A 23,146-nucleotide genomic window follows, 5' to 3' on the forward strand; every position below is an offset into this window, starting at 1 on the left:
CATCCATAAGCACTGTAACCAGATGAAAAGATGTCAGAGTCCCAGGGATCGGCAGGAAGAAGCCTCTAGATCATCTGGTCCAGCCTCTCTTTTTCCCCCTGCGGCATGCCCAAACTCTCTTTGACATTTGCACAAAGAGTGATTTTCATTTTCTAAGAAAGAAATGAGAACTGGATATGTGTGGTTTGGTAAGTCTGAGTCTGAGGCTCATTCTAAAATTTAAATCTGGCACATGAAAAGGTAGAGTCTTTGACCTTCGAACTGTGAGGACCTCGGTTTATGTAGATAATGCTGGCATCCCCAGGTATATCCCTGCAAGACCCAAAGGACAGACGATGTGTCTGAATACTTCTAGGAGGTTACTGATTGAAGAAAGTTCTTAAAAAGTTACAGAGTAGGGGCACCTGGGTGGCTCAGTCGGTTAAGCATCCGACTCTTAAGTTCAGCCCAGGTCATGATGTCAAGGTTGTGAGATCGAGCCCCTCATCAGGCTCCACGCTCAGCACAGAGTCAGCTTGAGATTCTTTCCTCTCCTCTATCCCTCCCCGCTGTCCCTTCCCCTGCTCCCTCTCTCTCTCTCTCAAATAAATAAATAAAATGTTACAGAGTATATAAATTTGACATTTGGCATACACGTATACATATATACATATATATTACACATACATGACATATCTTTATACATTAGACAAGGTAAGACGTATTGTATCTAATTTAATAGGGGCAAAATGTAACAGACTTTTATCTTAATGTTGTATGGCTGCATGGTGAGCATGCAGTTTGGCTAGGTTTGGGCAGATCCTATAATAATCATCATCTCAAAAGCAGTTTCTTTTGAAGAAAGTATTGCAGGCAGTGATTGAGGGCAATAAAGAGATTACGATACATTCTTTTGTTAACTACAGACATTGGCTGAAAGCTTTTACTTTTACATTACTGGTGTTAACTATAAGACATTGGGATGTGCACACTTAAATGCTATATGCATTTACTACTTAGATTTAAAAAAAAAAACAGCTTTGCAAGCTATAAATTATATCTGCAGTATAGTGCCAATTACATAAAAATGTAATTTTTATAGAAATTAAAATATCTCAGAAAATGTAAATTGCGGGCGCCTGGGTGGCTCAGTTGGTTAAGCGACTGCCTTCAGCTCAGGTCATGATCCTGGAGTCCCAGGATCGAGTCCCGCATCAGGCTCCCTGCTCAGCGGGGAGTCTGCTTCTCCCTCTGACCCTCCCCCCTCTCATGCTCTCTCTCTCAAATAAATAAAATCTTTAAAAAAAAAAAAAGAAAATGTAAATTGCTTAATTTTCTGAAAAAGTACTGAAGTTTGTTTAGCCAGCTAAGCTATTTATCATAGGAATGCCAACGGCAGTTGCTATCAACACAATCACTTTGTTTTCTAAGATATTTCGATGTGTTCCCCCTGATCTGAACTGTCAGAGAGTTGTTCTAATATATTCCTAGGCTGTCCATTGGCTAAAAATTATTTGTGAATACCTATCCAAACCCTATCATCTTTTTGAGTCAGTAGCTAAAGGAAAAAATTTTTTAGAACACCACCAATATAAACTTCCACACATCCTAATGAGATATGCTTGCTTCAAGCCTAGGTGGATTATTCGATCTCCAACACCATGCAACATCCAAACAAAACATGCCCAGTGTAGAACCAATGAAGCTCTACCTTTAATTGCTTCCCAAAAGGTCCCCAGCAGAAAATGAAATTATGCAAAGCTAACCTAAAGCCAAATGAAAATAAGTGTGCGCTCTCGAATTGGGGAAAGTACCAATGACGCCTCTGTAACAAAGGGGGTGCGTCAGTGTCTTTGTGGGCCCAGCTACGGAAGCAGGTGGAGGGCTGTCTCTGTCTCTCTCCCGTCCTGTACCTACACCCCTGCTCCATCAATTACCCCTCCTCCTCCATAACTTAGATGATGGTCTCTCTCATGGGAACAAAGTAATCAATAACTCTGTCAAGCTCGCTTCCCCCTCAGGCTAACACCTCCTCTCCCTCCTCCTCTTCCTCCTCCTCATCAGTGTCTGGGATGAAAAGGTCATCTCTGTCATCTACCTCGGCTTCCTGCCACCCTCACCTCTTTCTTGCAGCCTGGCGTCTGCTTTCACCTTCCTCTTGGACACCACGTCAAAGGTACTTCTGGTCACCTTCCGCTCAACCTTTGCAACAAAGTGCTCTACGTGCTCCTGATCTGACACCATCATTTTCATGGCTTCACTATCATACTAACGGTATCTCCTTGGGCCCAACCTCTCCAAACCACTAAATGCACGTTTCCAATATTGCACCCCTGTCAGCTTCCTAGGGCTGCCAGCACAAAGAATCACAACTGGGTGGTTCAGAAATTTGTCATCTCCCCGCTCCAGATGCCATATGTCCAAGATCAAAGGGTCAGCAGGGTTGGGTCCCTCAGAGAGCTGTGAGGTCTCTCTCCTGGTTCTGGTGGCCCCGGGCACTCCTTGGTGTACAAGTGCATGGCCCCAATCCTGTGTTCATATGGCGTTCTCCCTGTGTGTCTTCACATCATCTTCCCTCTGTACGTGTCTGAGTCCAAACGTCCCTTGTATAAGGACACCAATCATCTTGGATTAGGGCGAACCCTAATGACCTTATTTTAACTTGATCACCTCCTTAAAGACCCTATCTCCAAATAAGATCACATTCGGAGGTACTGAGGGTTAGGACTCCAATGTATTGTTTCAGGGAGGACGCAAGTCAGTACATAACGTACCTCAAATTCAGTACGTCCAAAACTAACCCCACCGCCCTCCCCTGAAACCTTCACTTGGACCACATTTCTTGGAGTCTCCCAAATTCATTTTTTTTCTTTTTTTTTTTTTTAAAGATTTTATTTATTTATTTGAGAGAGAGAGAATGAGAGAGAGAGCATGAGAGGGGGGAGGGTCAGAGGGAGAAGCAGACTCCCTGCCGAGCAGGGAGCCCGATGCAGGACTCGATCCAGGGACTCCAGGATCATGACCTGAGCCGAAGGCAGTCGCTTAACCAACTGAGCCACCCAGGAGCCCTCCTAAATTCATTTTTGTCTCATTCTTCTCCTTATCAATTACCCTTCTTCTACAGCATCTCCTAAACTTCTCTCCTCCTCTTCATTCCCACAACCACCACACAAATTTAGGCCAAATTATCTTGCACCAACTGCATGGCAACTGTCCCCTAATAGGCTTCCAACCTGCAGTCTCTGTCTGATCTCTCTCTATACCAATTCATCTTATAAATTGCTGCCACATTAATTTTCCTAACAGACAGCTCTGACCCAGTTCCCTCCCCAGAGAGGGGAAAAAAAGAAAATGAAAACAGACGAATAACTTCAAAGGCCCTTCTTACCTTATGAATTCAGAATAAATCCCTGCCCCTGGTGGTCTCAAGGCTCCCCATCCTCCCAGGAGTACCACAGCTCACACCCTTATATAGCCCCTTTCCCAACCATGGCCCCGGGTGTCTCCTGGCTGTCTTAGTTTGGGTCCTGCAAGAAAAGAGACACTTGCAAAGAGTTCTTCACTGTAGGTATTTAATGAAGGGAGCAAGGAGTGTGTAGGGAGGGTGACAGGGTCCAACAGAGAGGGAGCAGCAACAGTGGGGAACTGTTACCAGCCCTGTGTCTGGGGCAGCAAGGGGAGTAAAGTATTCCCAGGGCTCAGGGAGAACACCTGTGTCCTGGACACAGAGCAGGGCAGAAATGAGGGGGAAATGTGTCAGGGATGGGAAAACAGAGAACACCCACACCCCGCCTCCACTCACGTTCCCTTTCACCAGGGATCCCGTCTGCCCACCCTCCTCACCCACTTCATCAAAACCTACCCTCTTTAAAAGGCAGATTGGTGACACTGAACGTTGCTTTTAAAAAGGTAAGAACACGACTTAAATATAAAATGAGCACGTGTCTGAGATTTTATTGAATTCCTAAGTAATGAAAGAACCAATATTATGTTACAGCAGGTTCAAAAGAGCATCCAGGGGCACCTGGGTGACTCAGTTGGTTGAGCGTCAGACTCTTGATTTTGTCTCAGGTCATGATCTCAGGCTCATGAGATGGAGCCCTGCTTCGGGCGCTGAGTTGAGTGGGAAGCCTGCTTGGGATTCTCTCCCCCTCTCCCTCCCCCTTGCCTGCTCTCACACTCTCTCTCAAAAAAAAAAAAAAGTTCAATAGAGAATCCAAAGAATGTGCACATATGAAAGTCCACCAGGAAAACTGACAGGAATTTGCTTGCTGCGTGCAAAACCACCGAGCATCCACAAGCACATTCCACCAGACACCTGTGCATTTTCTGTGATCAAGAACCACACACTCCGGAATCACGGCTACATGTTTCCCACAACTTACAGAACCGTAAAATAGCTCAAAGACAAATGAAAGGCAGAGATAACTCCAAATGGGTGAGCGAGGCAGATGGGACACCCACAGTTCTCTCTCTCTTTTTTTTTAAAGATTTTATTTATTTATTTGAGAGAGAGAATGAGAGAGAGAGAGAGCATGAGAGGGGGGAGGGTCAGAGTGAGAAGCAGACTCCCTGCTGAGCAGGGAGCCCGACGCGGGACTCAATCCTGGGACTCCAGGACCATGACCTGAGCCGAAGGCAGTCGCCCAACCAACTGAGCCACCCAGGCGCCCCCCCACAGTTCTCTTTTTATTGGCCGTGTTCACAGTCTTCCACAACTTTTCCTGACCATTGGAAGGAAAGAAGGAAGGAAAGGATGGAAGGAGGGAAAGAGGGAATGATAAGAAAGGGCTCTGGCACCGCAAGGACCTTGGGCTCACCACCATCGCATAGTCCCTCGATGCCCTTGAGCAAGTCATGTCACGTCTCTGTCACCACTTCCTGATGTGCACAAAAACAATCAAATGCCCTAGGGACTAAATGAATTGCTACAGGAGTCAAATGAATGGCAGCTATCCTGTCTGAGCTAAATAAATGGTAATCAGAACACTTGAGGAACTTTCACGTCCCTCCACTGTGAAATCCTGGAGTTAGACCTGACGTTCCTTATGAGTCCGAAAATTCTGTGACTATAAATGCTGCCTCCTCCAGGAAGCCTTGGACAACCGTAATTATCAGACACGGATCCCTCCCACCCCAAAATCCAGTTATCTGTAGTAGGACATTTGCTTTTTCCTATTGCCCATCCCTCTCATGAGAGACAGAATAAACTCCATCAAGCAGAACAGGCTCAGATCGATTTGAGTCCCAGCCCCCAGCATGGCACCTGGCACACAGTAGGTAATCAACAAATATTTCAAAATGAACTGAAAGAAAAGACCGGTCAAACCACAATGAGCTATCACCTCACACCTGTTAGAATGGCTATGATCAAAAAGACAACAAGTAACAAGTGTTCAGGAAAAAAGGAACCCTTGTGCACTGTTAGTTAATAGGAATGGAAATTGGTGAGGCCACTGCAGAAGACAGTATGGCGGTTCTTCAAGAAATTAAAAACGGAACTACCATGAGATCCAGCAATACCACTTCTAGGTATTTAATTGAATGAAACGAAAACACTAACTGAGAAAGGTATATGCACCCCATGTTCACTGCAGATATTTACAACAGCCAAGACATGGACGCAACCTAAGCGTCCACAGATGGATGAATGGATAAAGAAGATGTGGGGTATATACACATACAATGGAATATTATTCAGCCATAGAAAAAGAATGAAATCCTGCCATTTGTGACAATATAGGTGGACCTCAAGGGCGTTATACCAAGTGAAATAAGTCAGACAAAAACAAATACAGTATGGTCTCAGTTATATGTGGAATCTAAAAACAAAAGCAAAACCAAAAAACCAAACTCACAGATACAGGGAACAGATAGCTGGTGGCCAGGGGTGGGGGATGGGAGGGTGGGTAATATGGGGAAAGGGCATCAGAAGGGACAAACTTCCAGTTATAAAACAAGTTAAGACCTGGGAATGTAATGTACAGAATGGTGACTACAGATAATAATACTGTATTGTCTCTTTGAAACTTGCTTTTAAAATTTCCTCATCTCGAGGGGCGCCTGGGTGGCTCAGTCATTAAACATCTGCCATCGGCTCAGGTCATGATCCCAGGATCCTGGGATTGAGCCCCGCATCGGGCTCCCTGCTCGGCAGGGAGTCTGCTTTTCCCTCTCCCACTCCCCCTGCTTGTGTTTCCTCTCTCACTGTGTCTCTCTCTGCCTAATAAATAAATAAAATCTTAAAAAAAAAAATTCCTCATCTTGAGAAAAAAATATTTTGTAGCTCTGCATGGTGATGGATGTTAACGAGACCTGTTACCGTTAATGGTGATCATTTCACAATATGTACAACTATCAAATCATTATGTTGTACGCCTGAAATTAATGTAATGTTATATGTCAACTGTATCTCAAATAAATAAAATATACAAAAACACATACATGCATACTAAAGCAGTTCTGTCTGTGGTGGGAAGAAAAGACAAGACAGGGCACTGGAGCCAGAAAGGGTAAAACTGCCATTCGCTCTTCTCCTTTACCAATTTCTGTCTCCTCTTTTGCATAAATAGGACTTAAGTTAGGCCGATTCTGCAGGCTTTCCTGAGGGACACCATTCTCTACATCAGCAGCAGCGGGACCTTTATACTCAATAACGACACCTCTTCTCCAGACGGTGGCCCCCTTTACTGTCACAAAGAGGACACCAGCAGAACAGGATGCTTTCAGCTGCCCTGACAGCCATCAGTCAGAAAGTATTCATCTCAGCTTTTCATTTGTCTGTGACTCAGGAAGAAATGTTCTCCTGATATTTCACTGAACCTACAAGTCAGAACTTGTAAGCTGATCAAGACAGCCAACCACGGGCACTGTCCCTGAAGACAACTCATGTCAGATGCATCCAGGACCAGAGGGGATGGAAGGGATATTCTAAAAGAGAATAAGGAAGAAAGCAAAATGGCATCGAGGATTAAATCCAGTGTGTGCCTGCGTATGTGTGCATGAATGTGTCTGTGTGTGCGTGCGTGCGTGTGTGTGCGTCTGCTAAATTTTTCAAGTACTTCCATCATCCTTCAATATGCTGCTATTCTCTAAGAGAAAAAGAATTATGTTCTGCCTATTAGGCTCATACCTATACTTGTCCCTGAAGTACAATTCTTTAAAATATTGTCTTTCCGGGCGCCTGGGTGGCTCAGTTGGTTAAGCAACTGCCTTCGGCTTAGGTCATGATCCTGGAGTCCCAGGATCGAGTCCCGCATCGGGCTCCCTGCTCGGCAGGGAGTCTGCTTCTCCCTCTGACCCTCCCCCCTCTCATGCTCTCTCTCTCATTCTCTCTCTCAAATAAATAAATAAAATCTTAAAAAAAAAAAAAAAGAAAAAATATATATTGTCTTTCCTTTTCCAAAAAAGCACTTTGAGGGGCGCCTGGGTGGCTCAGTTGGTTAAGCATCTGCCTTTGGCTCAGGTCGTGATCCCGGGGTCCTGGGATCGAGTCCCAGCCTGGGCTCCCAGCTCAGTGGGGAGCCTGCTTCTCCCTCTGCCTCTCACTTGTTCTCTCTTTCTCAAATAAATAAATAAAATCTTTAAAAATAAATAAATAACCCCAAAAGGCACTTTGATGTGTATTTTCACCCCTTAGCCTATCCCCCCAAATTTCAACTTGTTCCAAAAATAAAATGAATCAAAATTTTCAGAAACTCTACAAGTGGGATTGGGGGGCATTTTCAGAGATCTCTGCAGCATTTTCTTTAAGTTTGAATTCCCACCTTAAGTGTTGTCCTACATTCTAGATGCGGCCTTTTGTGTTATTTTCACATCTTATGTAAAATCTCATCTGTTTTTACCGCCACTTAGCCCACACCTCATGGAGGTGGAGTCTTTGAGTCCCCCCCTCCCCACCATTATGGCCACGTTCCTCACCTCTTCACCTTTGTCCCCTCTGAATTTACACAGACCACAGGCCTCCGGGACCATGAGCTGACTGCTCCCAAGCTGACGTGTACAAGGCCCCGCTGTTCTGACACCTCAGCCGTACAGGACTGTCTTCTTCTTCTTCCCAAGTATCTCCCACATACCTGGTATTACGCTGTGAACAAACACAGTTCCCAATGTGTGCATCCTAAATTAGGATAACCTAGTCAACTCTGCATACAATTACTCTATTCTGTATTTATTATCAAAGTATTGGCTCCCCGAATCCATTCCATTCAATTCCACAAACATTTAATGAGAGCCTGTCATGTGGCATGGATGCTGTGAGGCGCTGGTAGTTTAAGAAATTCACACTCAATATTATAAAGTACATTCCCACAGAGAAAAGCATGGCATCAGGTTTCCCTCCTGTGTGAAAACACATTAATCCACAGCAGAAAGGGACCCCAGAGAGTCTTTGAGTTATGGGTTCTACAGCCCCTGGCCTGGACCTGCCAACAGGGGACAGGTGACTGAATTTCTTCATCCCTGCCTCTGAGGGACTTTTGTAAGGATTTCATGAGAAAATACATGTAAGATACTTACAGCAGACGTTCTGGAAAGGGCATATAAATGAACCTGCTGAAAATTAACAAGTCAGGAAACAACAAATGTTGGTGAGGATGTGGAGAAAGAGGAACCCTCTTACACTGCTGGTGGGAATGCAAGTTGGTACGGCCACTTTGGAAAACAGTGTGGAGGTTCCTCAAGATGTTAAAAATAGAGCTACCCTGTGATCCAGCAATTGCACCACTAGGTATTTACCACAAAGATACAGATGTAGTGAAAAGAAGGGCCATGTGCACCCCAATGTTCATAGCAGCAATGTCCGCAATAGCCAAACTGTGGAAAGAGCCGAGATGCCCTTCAGCAGATGAATGGATAAAGAAGATGTGGTCCATATATACAATGGAATGTTACTCAGCCATCAGAAAGGATGAATACCCACCATTTGCATCAACATGGATGGAACTGGAGGGGATTGTGCTAAGTGAAATAAGCAGAGAAAGACAATTATCCTATGATTTCACTCATATGTGGAACAAGGAAAAGCATGGAGGACATTAGGGGAAGGGAGAGAAAACTGAATGGGAAGAAATCAGAGAGGGAGACAAACCATGAGAGACTCTGGACTCCGGGAAACAAACTGAGGGTTACAGAAGGGAGGGGGTGGGGGGAGGGGGTAACAGGGTGATGGGTACAAGGAGGGCATGTGATGTGATGAGCACTGGGTGTTACATACAACTAATGAATCGTTGAACACTACATCAAAAACTAATGATGGACTGTATGCTGACTAACTGAACATAATAATAAAAAAATGAACCTGCCAGAAAAAAAGTCACCAACAGCATAGGTGGGTAACTATATAAAATAGCTCCAGCCCCCCAACCACCCCAGAGAGAAGGCTACCCCTTCAGGGCTACCACCATACTTCAGATGATTTCTGTCAGCCTCTAGAACTGTCGGGTTGTTGAAGAATGGCATCTCTCACAGCCAGCACCCCCATGGACCCTGTCTCTTCTCCCCTCAAAAAACAGAAACAAGACCTTGAAAGTACTAGAAGCAGCACCAGAGACCAACATCTCCTTGCCACCCATGAATTAATCTAATGGAATTTCACTTTAGGGTCAAAATTTGGTAGGTGGAAGGAAGGAAGGAGGGAAGGAAGGAAGGAAAAGAAGTATGAAGTGCTATCTTTCTCTCAGTAGAGTGTGTTTTGTGTGTGTGTGAGACCAAAATTTCTTAATGAATTTCTTTGAATGGGAAAGAAATACAAACTCCAGTGAAATCTCAAAGAAGTTAAATCATAATTCCTTTTAGTGTGATAACCAGAAACCCACTGTGGAAAACAAGTGAGCACAACTTTTAATAGCTATGAAGTCAGTGTGACTGACTTTAACAATGTCCCAACTCCCTCAACACTCAGGGATTTGATTTTTCCTGTAATTTTTCCGTTTTCTTGTCTCTCTTTTTTTTTTTTTTTTGTCCTCCAAAAACGTATCTTTTACTTTGTATCTTTGGTTATGTATTAAAATATGAATGAAACCCGTGGGGTCACATGAACATTAGGAGTCAGATTCTAAATTCAGAGGGAAATAAAATATATTAAAGTTTCGTTAGAAGTGGAATGAGTGTGCAAAAAGTTTTTTAAATCTTAAACTTTTGTAAGAAAAAAAAAAGTGCTTGCCGTAGTGGACAAAATAAATTGGCCACAGTGAGTTGTTACTCTGGCCATGTTGATGGGGGTGTATGAACCTGTGTCCCTCCCTCACCAATCACACGCGAATTTCCCACGCGCACATTAAGAAGTGTGTGTCCTTGTGAACAAGTGTGTGCTCAAAGCACCCCCTGGGTAACTCCTATCTCTGCCCTCCTCAGACCCAGCAAGGCCCCATCGCCCTGCGAGTTCCTACAGCACGTTCTGCTGTTTTGGTCACTTTGCCCTGCATCCGCAGAGCTCCTCAGCTAGATTAAGGTTTTCTTCCAGTACACCAGCAAATGCTCATCATCAGTTGGTCACCGTGCACAGCCACCTAGGGGAGGTCTCACCTGGGCAGCCAAGGCTCTGGCTCTCTCGGTCCCTTACTCTGGCAAGAACCCTGCTTGGTTAGGGAGCGTGGAGGCAATGACAGGCAGGGGCCCTGGACACTCCAAGTTAGTGGCAGGGAAAACTTTCCAATTTCTGTTTCACTGCAAAAAAAACATCACTATAGAACTTATGCTGGGCCACAGGAACCAGGAAATACACCTTCCATCTGGGCTTTGAGGCCAACTGTCATGTTTTAGGAAACCCCAGAAATATGGGCCACTTGTTCACAACCCAAGTACCAGCAAGCCAGAGAAGCCCTTGGAAGCTGAGACAGTAGAGGAGATTAGCAAAGAAGTTCATTAGGAGTTCAGTGACTGACCAACCCTGTGATCTACCAGGATGAGAATTTCCAGGGATCCCCAAATCACTGAAAGTATGCATTTCCAGCACAAGGGCACAGTTGTTGTTGTTTTTTATTATAGCCATCCTTCTAAATGATCTGAGTTTGGCTGACCCCAGGAACTCAACATGGCAACAAGAAACAACCTCAGAGGGCACCTCAGAGCTAAGTCCCTGTTTGATCTTCCCCAGACGAATTTTTATAGGACACCTCCAACCCCAAAGTTCCACAACCCCTCATGTTCCAATGTTCTTCCCACGATTAACAGAGATGAAAATAAGTGGATGAAGCTACTCCACTTGATGCCCTGCAGTGCCCTGGAAGTCATTTCACCATCTAGAAACTTCTCACTTGAAATACAAATTCTGACAGGGACCCAGGGTCTCTCTTGAGCAGCCTCAATCACTCAGACCTACTTAAGTCTTCATTTATTCTCTCTCCTTAGGTTACCTGTCTCCGTAACTTCCTTCTCTCAAATGCTCCTCACACGCCAGATGCCCCCCCGACCTGGCCCAGGAGCCCCTGCAGCCCTCCCACAGCCAACCAAGCCAACCATCATGCCTGTCTCACCCACACACCTCGTCTCTCCTCCTCTCAAAACCTAACCGCCTACCTCCTACTCTTCTGCCTCTAGGAGGGATCTTACTAATGCTCTCCCGCCCCCACTGTTTGCCTACTTCCCTCATCACAGATTCCTTCTTTCTGCACTTGAACACATTCACGTGATTTTCACATTTAATCAGGGGAGGAGAGAGGGTGGAACTTTTCTCTTGTCCTGATCTTCCATTGCCATACAATTCCTCTCAAATCTGTCCTTGTAGGTAACACTGTGCTAAGCATCATGGGAAATGAATGCCCACCCCCCCACCCCCACCAACACAGTTGCAACCCTCCCACAGAGCACCAGGGAACCAAAATTAGGGCCACGAATAAGTGACAAAATGTGTGGAACTGGGACGCTCAAGAGAAGGTCCGAGAAAGGTAAAGTCAAAACTGGATGGAGCAATCCAAAAGCTCCAGCAGGATGGGGAACCTAAGTAAGGTGTCAAAAGTCAGATCATGAAGGGTCATGAGCCAAGGAGAGCAGTTACACCGGATGTAACAGGAATCTGGAACTGGGCAGGGGTGGCATGAACACGGGGTTTTAGGAGGATTCAGATGGCAGGAGAATTCAAGGTGGGTTGCGAATGGCTGGTGGGGGCGGAGGGCTGATGAAGGTCAGAACAAGTACTGGGATAGGAGAGAAATCTAAATCTGAGCTAGATGCCAAGGAAAACACCACAGGGGATGATGTCAAATGAGATACGAGGGGAGGAAAAAAGAGCTCAACCAATGCATGGGGCGCCTACCATAAGCCAGGCACTGCAATAGGTTTTCCCAAGAATCCTACCACGTGATCTTTAAAAATCCCTCTAAGATGCTTAATATGATCTTTATGGTTTAAGAAAAATTTCTTAAATTTTTCCCAGGTACCTAAGCTAGGTGTTGGTGGAGAAAGGCCTCAGACCCAGGTCTTCTGAAGGTTAGGACCACACCGGTGTTTCTGAGTCAGAACTTAAAATGGCAGTGACATTGGCCAACAGAGCCACCAGGAAGAAGAGCCACTCAGGGGACCGAATACACATGAGCTCAGGATGGTGTATCCGGAGGTAGGAGGGGAGTCAAAACAGAGGCCACAAGAGCTGAAAATAAGGGGCTGAGGACCCTCAGATCTGGCGGGGGGGCGGTTCTCCTACAGGAAGGAATGACCTTGAGAAAGTTCCTATAATTTCTCTTGCTCTCAGAGTTGTTTGAGGTTATTGTTAAGTCTTTTCAAACTCTTACTCCCAGGATCCCAGACTTTGTGGCACAGATAAGATCATGAAGGCAGAAGAGACAGAATACGAAATGGGAGAGAATCTTTGGGGATAATCACAGACTTGGAGATCAAGAAGCAAAAAGAGCCCCAAAAAGCATGAACCGAAATGTATAAAAATGACTCCAAATGTGCCGTGTGTCCAAAGGCAAACAGAGGAGCTTCCGGAGGGAGGGTGAAGTTAGCAGACGGGGAGGCGTTCTAAAGGAACAGGGGTGGAGGGGAGCATTTCTATTTGGCATGGAGGAGGTTACTGGAAACATCCAGCAGAGTGGTTCCGACGGGTAAAAGAAGCTAGATAGCAATTACAAGCAGGGGAAGAGACAAATACTGGGTGGAGACCACACTGGGAAGAGCTGAGCAGCAATATGAGGCGGGGGGTCAAACCCAGACATTGTGCAGTGGGAGAAATGACCGGAAAAAAAAAAAAAAAAAAAAAAAAAAACAACGAAAAGCAATGACTCTGCTTCAAGATCCACCAGAAGGAACAGTGGTGAGGGAGGCAAAGAAAGGATGGAAAATGTGTACGAGAGTCCCGCCCTGGACCAGGGGGCAAGCGCTGGGGTCTAGAGAACCTGCAACTTTAGAGAGAAGGAAAGAAGCTTCCTTGTCAGTGGCTAGAAAGGCAGGAGCCTATTTGGACGGTGAACCCTGGGAAGGGGAAGAGAAGGATAAATGGTTTAAATCTACTCTGTAAGGAAGTATGGTATTCTGTAAATGACCTTTCTGACATTCTTCAGAGATTTTCACACCTTCTGTGTTACTCTATGCCACTGAATGTCTGCATCCCCCTAAAAGTCATACACTGAAATGCTAACTCCCAGTGGGAAGCTAGTAGGATGTGGGGCCTGTAGGAGGTCAGCAGGCCAGGAGGCTGGGACCCTTATGAATGGATTCATGCCCTTAGAAGAAGAAACACAGGAGAGATGATTTTTCTCTCTCAGCCATATGAGGATACAACAAGATGACCATCTGCAAACCAGGAAGAGGTCGTACATTGCACCTGCCAGCACGTTGATCTTGGACTCCCCGACCTCTAGAACGGTGACAAAATGAATGTTTGCTGTTGAGGCCACCAAGTCTATGGTATTGTTATAGCAGCGTGACCAAGAGAGCCCCTAATTTGGAGGATGACACTGGGCCAAAGCATCTCCGCTCTCTGTGCTTTAGCTTCCTTATTGGCAAAATGATGGGGGGGGGGGCAGGGGCAGAGGTAGACCAGGTGATGTTTTCTAAAGGTCTCCTCCTACCCTAATATCCTAGAATTTCTGCACGTGTTTTTCTCCTCCTGATTGTTCCATGCCAGCCCCTAAATCTTTTCTTTGCGATTATAATTGCAAACCACATCTCTCCTCATTTTGGATGCTTCCTTAACACCAAATATCACACCGTGCATACAGAAGGTGTTCAACAAATGTTTCTCTGAATTAACAAAATGTCCAAAATGTCACAGTTTCAGGAGACAAATGTGTGCTTCAGCGCCTCTCACTCCCACCAAGGGCTGTATCTACAGGAGCACGGTCCCCAGAAGTTGCAATCTTTTCTCAGTCAATTCAGCCTTGATAAAAACACTTATCTGGGGACGCCTGGGTGGCTCAGTCGGTTGAGCGTCTGCCTTCGGCTCAGGTCATGATCCCCAGGTCCTGGGATCGAGTCCCGCATCGGGCTCCTTGCTGAGCAGGGAGCCTGCTTCTCCCTCTGCCTGCCTCTGTCTCTCTCTCTCTGATAAATAAAATCTTAAAAAAAAAAAAAACACTTATCTGAAGCTCAAGTACAAATAAGACTGAATGTCAAATAAATTAGTGCCCTAATTGTTCCAGAGTCTGCCCTTCCTGTAAATGTGTACACACCAATTTTTGAGTAAAAAAAAAAAAAAAAAGTCCAATTATGTAAGCCTGGGTGTGATTTCCAGCAGATCCTTAAAAAAAAAAAAAAAATACCACAGTGCGTATCTATCTAAAGCTCCTCATGCCTTCATTATCAAGGGAGGAAAAGGTGCAAATTCCCACCGCTCACTCAGAGTCTTTTCCTTTGTACTCTGTGACATTCCTACAGCTGACAAAAGTGACTGGGTATCCTGTTTGCTGCAAAGCTAAAACAGACTTGAACTGCCGATAAGCAGCCCTTCTCTGCTGGAAAGGACACGAGCCTAAGATCTGAGTTTTAGTCTTAGTTCTGCACTGTTGAGTCCCTGACTCTGTACAGTTAACCTTCCTATACCTCTCCAAACGGGGCTAAATATTCCAGCCCAATCTCTATTATACCATCGGGCACTGGTGTTTATACTTTATGATTCTTATTATTAATCGCTGAGTACTTTCTAAAATGCTTACCATTATCCACAAGATGGACACGCACTGTGAAGAAATCCACAGTGTTCATTCTGCAAAGGAAAGCCGGAGGAAAGCTCGCGCATTCCCACTGGAGTAATTTTTGCAGCCCCAATTCAGTTTTCAATCTCAGTCTATGCCTAAGTACAAAAGTAGATGTCACGGTGTATACCAAGGATGACTCAACTTGTCTATGCAAATGAAAGAAAGGTGAAGTACTTGGAAAAATCAACCCTTGACCAAGGTCATTTTACATCATAGATTTTCTCCAAGTCAAGGATTCCTTCTCTACACTTTTGTAACATTGCTTGAAAAAGAGAGAGGAGCATCACCACGAAGATCCATGGTTTTAAATACCAAATTACAGCTCGCTGACACACAAGGAAGTTAATGAAAATTTTACAATAAAATAAACCACACATTCCAAATCACGGGCATGTTGGGATATGACAGTGAACAAATACATTATGGGCTGAGGGCTCATTTTATTACAGGATTCTGTTCCAGCACATCCAGAGTTTACGTGTCCACATTCTCAATTTCTCTCAAAGATAAACACATCAGAGTGGGTATGCTTCCAGCTGGTGGGGCAGCCACTGAATCAAAGCTGATCTTCCAACTACATAAGCACTTGAAAGGAATGTTAGCAAACTCCCAATCGCATAATGGAAAAGAGATGGGAGAGGGCCTGGCACAGACTAACCAGTGACAAAACTCCCCTTCACAGATGAGGAATTAATTCATAGCAGTGGCCATAACTCATGGACACAGTTCATTAAAGATTTCACCTCTGGTTCCCTTAATAGTGATCACAAACCTCTTCTAGAAATAGAAGAAAAAAAGCTTCATGGACAGAAGGATGCCAAGGATGCGTCAATGAGCTACAGTGCTTGAATAAAAATCCAAGATAATACTTAAGGTGCTCTAATCAGATATAGGAAATGATCACTCAGCTTCACAATTAAGGACTCCTAATGACTATCTGTTTGATTTTCTTTTTTTTTTTAAAAAAACACAATAGCTTTGTCCATAATTCCTAACTATTTTATCCAATATATAAATTGTTAATACTCCCTGGATCATTAGCTTGAAAGAAAGAGGAAAGAAAGAAAGAAAGAAAGAAAGAAAGAAAGAAAGAAAGAAAGAAAGAAAGAAAGAAAGAAAGAAAGAAAGAAAGAAAGAAAGAAAGAAAAGAAAAGAGTGAAAAGAAACTCCTAATGACAAGATTGCAAGATTGCACACTACAAAGAAATGCCCCAGAAAAAATAAAAAAGAGAAGAATTTACTATAAGAATGACATTCTCTCCGTTACTAACTCCATTTACCATTTCTGAGCCATTCGCATACTCAGGTTAAGAGAATAAAATGGAGGGCGCCTGGGTGGCTCAGTCGTTAAGCGTCTGCCTTCGGCTCAGGTCATGATCCCAGGGTCCTGGGATCGAGTCCCACATCGGGCTCCCTGCTTGGCAGGAAGCCTGCTTCTCCCTCTCCCACTCCCCCTGCTTGTGTTCCTGCTCTCGCTATCTCTCTCTGTGTCAAATAAATAAACTCTTTAAAAAAAAAAAAAAAAGAATAAAATGGAAAGGAGCCAGGGCAGAAGGCAGAGGAGCTGGTAAAGGATTTCCATATGAAATTGTAAAACTTAGAGGAAAAGACATGTCTTCCTTTTAGATGTTAAGCTACACCAAAAAAAAAAAAAAAAAAAATTCCCCTGCTCCACTGTGCCATCTCTTTCAAGGTCATTTATCATCAGCACAACCTACGGATGTTTTATTAAAAGAAAAATCCCAGCCTAGGACTGCCAGATCTCTACACAGGACCCACTTATCAAAGGTGTTGCTCAGGCTGACGGGCACTGTTGAGTGGCGCAGAGTTAACATTACTTTATATGTGCAGAACCCCATCAGCAAGCACATTACCCCCGCCTCTATTAAGTATTCTGATAACACCACCTCCAACCAGCTTGGCTTAACATTTAAGCCTGCAGGAAGCCCTTGAGTGCCTGAAGCCTTCCAAAATTTTCTAGCTGATTTTAACCCTATAGAGTTTGAAGGAAAAAACTGAATTTAAAAATTACCCAGCAACTAAATATTTTGTCCACCTGAACAAAAGGTCTCGCGGTTTGGAGAAAAATCTTTCCATGTGCCTCTTATTTTTTTAAAACCTTATAGACAGTTTTTCATTTAAAAAAAATAACCTGTATGACTAGTAGGCTTCAAACATTGCCCATGAGCAAGGTTTTAGCATACAGGCTCTTCAGAGCTGGATTTGGGGCCAGTAGTACTTCTAACAGCATATGTAATGGTGCGTAACATGCAGCCATTCCTTCAGATCATTCTCCATCTTATGCAGACCCTGGATTCTGTCCTTTCCAAAGGCTTTCCGCCCCCACCCTAAATATTAAGGGAAAATGAATGCCTTAAAACAATAAGAGCAAAAGGAAAAAACAAAAACAAAAACGGTCACTTACAAGGTTCTCCGACAAATTTACCCTTTTCATTTGTTCAGCTCCCAGATACATCACCTACACTATTTTCACACCTAAAAGTTACTGTCTGGTTAATATTTCAAAATTTCAGCATCTCCATGATTTGCGTAACTATGGAGGTAATTGGGAAGTGATCTCTTTTGCACTGTTGAGGAAAGAAGGGACAGCAGAAGCTGCAGTCCTCGGGCGGGGGTGGGGGAATCCTGGAAGGGAATATCTTTCCGAGACAAGTGCAGGAAAAGGATGGAAAGGATGCTGCAAATGCTAACTAGGTTATTCTTAAAGTGAAGTTACGGCATTTTCTTTTGCCAAGAGGCTCTCCAGTCCCAGCTTTGAGGTGAGCAATGCCTCAGCCTGGGAAGTATCTGCAGCGTTCGAACAAATCAGCGAGAGGAAGGAGCAGTGCCAAGAGGTACTTAAGGAGAAAAAATTGTATTAGTGTGGAGCCAACCTTTCCCTGATGCCACCCAGTGTGGAAATTCCGGGCAGCCACCCTGCCCTTACACACACACATACACACGCATACATACACGCACACACACTAGGCATTCAATAAGCCAGCATTTAGAGAACGACACGTTCACAATGTCCCCGCACCCCCGCGCACATACACACACACACACTCTCTCTCTCTCTCTCCCGTCTCCCATCCCTTCCACGTTCTGCAAGCGGTCGAAGCACCACGGCCCCAGCACCGGGGAACCGCGGTGACCACGGGGGCGACTCCCCCTCCCCTCCGCAGCACCCAGATTTGGGGGAGCTCTGGGACCCGCGTCCCGCACCTCCTCTCCCCCGCCCCCCCCCACCCCGGGACTAGCCGGCCGCGGCGCGCTCTACGCCAAGTAGGCGAGTCCCCGGGTTGCGCGACAGCGCGCGGGTCTGGCCCGCAAGCCAGAGAAACCGCGCCGAGGCGGAATTCCCGGCGACAGCCCGCGTCCCCGCCGGCCCCGAGCCCCGCGGGCCACCCGGTCCGCACCCTCCCCCGCGGCGATCCGGAAGGCGCCAGCCCCGCCACAGGTCAGGCCGGACGGCCCCCTCCTCCCGGACTCCCGCGGCTCCGAGACGCCGCTCCGAGGCGCCCCGGGACCCAGGCTGCGCGCCTCCCGCCCGCTCGCAGCGCTCCCGCCGCGCTCCGGCCCCGGCTTCCACCACGCGCGCACGGGCGCGCACCCTTCCCTCCCGTCGCCCCCACACGGCTCCTCCGGAGCCCCCGGGGCACCCCGCCCCGCCCGCGCGCCCCCGCTGCCGCCGTCGCTCTGCCCGGCCCCGGCCGGTGGATGCGCCGGCGCCCCCGTCCCCGGGGGGAAACACGGGATATGCGCCGCTTACAGTTCGCAGGAACTGGATCTCGTCCTCGCCCTCGCCCCCATCGGCCATGGCTCCGCGCCTTCTCGCCGGGGCTGGCCCCCGAGCCCCGCGGAGCCCGGCGGCGGTGGCGGCGGCCCCTCGCGCTGCCTCCTGCCGCTGCTGCTGCTGCTGCCGCTGCGCTGCCCGGAGCCGGGGGCGGAGGGGGCCGCGGCGGCCGGGTGCGAGCGCCGGGCGGTCCCCGCCTGCAGAGCTGGGGGAGGAGGCGCGGGCGGGGGCGGCCGAGGCGGGAGCCTCCCTGCGCCGCACTGTGCGGGAGGAGGGCGACCCCGCAGCCCAGCCGCGCCGGCCTCGCGCTCCCTGCCTGCCGCCGCGGACTGCTTGGCCCCGGCTCCCGCGAGCGAGTGCGCCGAGCCCGCCGAGCCCGGGCTGCTGCCGCGGTGGGGGCGGGGAGTGGGGGCGGCGGGCGGGGAGGAGCTCGCCGGCTCCCCTCTGCTGCAGGTAATCCGCAGCCCGCCGCTCCGGCCCGCCAAACCCGAGGCCCAGCGCCGCTTACTGGCTGCGCTGGGTATCGGAGCCCTAGAGCCCCGACGAGCGCTCAGCCGTCCCCCCGCGCGGGTCTGGAGCCCCGGGGCTCTTGCGCCAGCCCCTCAGACCTTGGGGGAAACCCAGGGCTCAGCGTTCGTTCCTCCCGGAGGGGGCTTCGGCGCTAAGTGCCGGAGTACTTCGGTTGGCACGCAAGAATCATCTGTCACCCGGATGCACGGAGTGGGCAATCTAAAATTAAATTACCCAACACAGGGGATTTTTTTTTTTTAAGATTTTATTTATTTATTTGTGAGAGAGAGAATGAGAGACAGAGAGCACAAGAGGGAGGAGGGTCAGAGGGAGAAGCAGACTCCCTGCCGAGCAGGGAGCCCGATGCGGGACTCGATCCTGGGACTCGATCCTGGGACTCCAGGATCATGACCTGAGCCGAAGGCAGTCGCTTAACTGACTGAGCCACCCAGGCGCCCCAACACAGGGGATTTTAAACTTGGATTTCCTCTATTCCTGACCAACAAGAGAATTCTGCAGTATCTAGTCTCCGTGTACCGTGCTTTTTGCTGGTCATCCATACAAAGTGCACGGTGCACAGAACTTTAACAAATTCTTTCGGCAAATATATGATGAGTGCCTATGCCAGACACCTGTGGTACAAGACAGATAGGAGTTAGAAGTGTAAACTTTAAATCAACAACGAATTGCAATACAGGAGGGGATAAAATAAATTTGTATCACTGATGAGCTAAACAGACTTTGGTACCCATTATCCTCACCAGGAAGCCATTTATTTCTAAAGAAATCCGAGCATAAATAAGAATATCTAGGGCGCCTGGGTGGCTCAGTTGGTTAAGCGACTGCCTTCGGCTCAGGTCATGATCCTGGAGTCCCAGGATCGAGTCCCGCATCGGGCTCCCTGCTCAGCAGGGAGTCTGCTTCTCCCTCTGACCCTCCCCCCTCCCATGTGCTCTCTCTCATTCTCTCTCTCTCAAATAAATAAATAAAATCTTTAAAATATGTATATATATCTACCTCGCGCAAATCCATGCAGTAGCTCACCACATCTCATTTGACAAAGAGCTGTGACTAACAAAATGCAGGGTCTGAGACAATTTGGACAAGAAACACTAATCTCTTGTTCCTGGTCCACAGCTCTTCCACTTAAGATACTCAGCAATAGGGCGCCTGGGTGGCTCAGTGGGTTAAGCATCTGCCTTTAGCTCAGGTCATGATCCCAGGACCTGGGACGAGTCCCGCATCAGGCTCCCCACTCAGGGGGGAGTCTCCTTCACCCTCTACCCCTCCCCCCCCATCCGCTCGTGATCTCTCAAATAAATAAGATCTTAAAAAACAAAAAACAAAAAACAAGATACTCAACAATAAGTATATGCAAAGTTTCCAAATGTAAATCCTACAAAGATGAAACTGTAAAGTGAAGGTTTAACATCACACATTTTGCCTCATTTAATTGGTTTCTAAAATCTACCAGTAAGTTCTATGCAGCTTACATTTTCTTTGCAGCTTTCATCAACTTTATACTTGCTGAGTTAGTTTTGCGTATTTCCAGTAGAATTAATACCAAAAAGAATATAAATACTTCCCTCCCTGGTAAGGCTAGTAATGCTCTGTTCTATTTAATGATACTAGTCATCTTACCTAAGTACTTGACATATTCTTGGATAGTGATCCATGACAACTAATTCTTAAACCATCACAATTTAGGTGAATTTTTACTCCTAGGAGCTTCTAAATGAGCAGAGTTCTCACAAAAGATAGAAGTCCTCCATGAGGGATGACTATATTCTGAAATTGGCTCATAATTTTATGTTAAGTAATCTGATCTTCCAAATTTATGACATATCAAATTGAGCCTTTCTGTATTTTATGCAGAACTATGCATACATAGACAATTTCTTTTTTTTTAATTAACGTTAATGTATTATTTGTTTCAAGGGTACAGGTCTGTGATTCATCAGTCTCATATACTACCCAGTGCTCAATAACAACACATACGCTCCCCAATGTCTATCAGCCCGTTCCGCAATCCCCCCACCCTTCTCCCCTCCAGCAACCCTCAGTTTGTTTCCTAAGATTAAGAGTCTCTTATGGTTTGTCTCCCTCTTTGATTTCATCTTGTTTTATTTTTTCCTCTCTTCCCCTATGATCCTCTGCCTTGTTTCTTAAATTCCACGTATCAGTGACATCATATGATAATTGCTTTTCTCTTATTGACTTATTTCGCTTAGCATAATACCCTCTAGTACCATCCATGTCGTTGCAAATGGCAAGATTTCATTTTTTGATGGTTGTGTAATATTCCTACGTGTGTGTGTGTGTGTGTAAAACATCTTCTTTATCCATTCATCTGTCGATGGACATGGACATCTGGGCTCTTTCCATAGTTTGGCTATTGTGGACATTGCTGCTAAAGCAAACATACATACTATATGTTTGGGAACTACTCCATTCTACTCATACAGTAGGTAAAATATAAAAACTCTAATTCACTACTTTTTCTTTTTGGCATATTAGCTAAGCTACACATTTTTCTAACAAGCATTATATTTATGATTTCTTTAATTCTCTCAACATAAGTGATACAATGCTAAATAGCCTGAGTACTCAATATTCAGCATATAATAAGTCTTCAACAGCAAACAGAGCAGAGGATTTTTGTAAAACCATTTATGCGGACTTTAACACAAAAATACAATACTATGAGGTTTATAGATCTCTAATCTGTACTAAAAGTATAAAAACATATTGGAGAATGACACATCATATTTATTTTTAAAAGAACTGAAGGAAATACAGAAAGTGGTTTAATATTGGTGGTGAGTATATGGGTGTAATATTATTTTTGGTACTCTGATATGTTTTCTATATTTCATAATTATAAAAATTGAGATAGTTTTTATAAGAAAACTACTAAAGTTACTAAAAGCTATGGGAATTTTTTCCTTACAGTATTTTTAAAAATCCGCTGTTTCGACACATGAAAAGTTGCTCAACATTACTCATCATCAGGGAAATACAAATCAAAACTACAATGAGATATCACCTCACACCTGTCAGAATGGCTAAAATAAACAACACAAGAAACAGCAGGTGTTGGCGAGCAGGTGGAGAAAGGGGAACCCTCGTGCACTGTTGGTGGGAATGCAAACTGGTGCAGCCACTGTGGAAAACAGTATGGAGGTTCCTCAAAAAGTTAAAAATAGAGCTACCCTATGATCCAGCAATTGCACTACTAGGTATTTACCCAAAGAATACAAAAATACTAATTCAAAGGAATGCATACTTCCTAATGTTTATAGCAGCATTATCTACAATAGTCAAATTATGGAAACAGCCCAAAGAAGATGTGGTATGTACACACACACACACACACACAGTGGAATATTGCTCAGCCATAAAAAAGAATGGAATCTTACCTTTGCAACGACGTGGATGGAGCTAGAGGGTGTTATGCTAAGCGAAATAAGTCAGTCAGAGAAAGACAAATACCATATGATTTCACTCATATGTGAAATTTAAGAACCCAAACAAATGATCATAGGGAAAAAGAGAATGAGGCAAACCAAGAAACAGACTCTTAAGCTACAGAGAACAAACTGATGGTTCCCACAGGGGAGGTGGGTAGGGGGATGGGGGAAATAGGTGATGGGGATTAAGGAGCGCACTTGTCATGATAAGCACTTCGGTTGGCACGGTTGGTAAACTATGGAAGTGTTGAATCACT

At 45.7% G+C, this 23,146-nt stretch overlaps 1 protein-coding gene and 1 non-coding gene across 2 annotated transcripts in view; one reads left to right on the forward strand and one right to left on the reverse strand.

Annotated features, from left to right (window-relative positions):
- RYR2 (ryanodine receptor 2) overlaps nucleotides 1-18,988 on the reverse strand; it is a 736,030-nt gene extending 717,042 nt beyond the window's left edge. The window contains exon 1 of the mRNA XM_064594590.1: nucleotides 18,886-18,988. Coding sequence (XP_064450660.1) covers nucleotides 18,886-18,933 — 48 coding nt within the window. The 5' untranslated portion in view covers nucleotides 18,934-18,988. The remainder of the gene's footprint in view (nucleotides 1-18,885) is intronic.
- TRNAQ-UUG (transfer RNA glutamine (anticodon UUG)) lies at nucleotides 7,403-7,486 on the forward strand. The gene has a single exon. It is a non-coding gene; the product is annotated as a tRNA-Gln (tRNA).
- Nucleotides 18,989-23,146: the final 4,158 nt, after the last annotated feature.

The sequence above is a fragment of the Mirounga angustirostris genome, unplaced genomic scaffold (assembly GCF_029215605.1).
Source record: "Mirounga angustirostris isolate CCGP_5_RB_7025 unplaced genomic scaffold, mMirAng1.0.hap1 SCAF_6, whole genome shotgun sequence".
In the NCBI taxonomy this organism is placed as follows: domain Eukaryota; kingdom Metazoa; phylum Chordata; class Mammalia; order Carnivora; family Phocidae; genus Mirounga; species Mirounga angustirostris.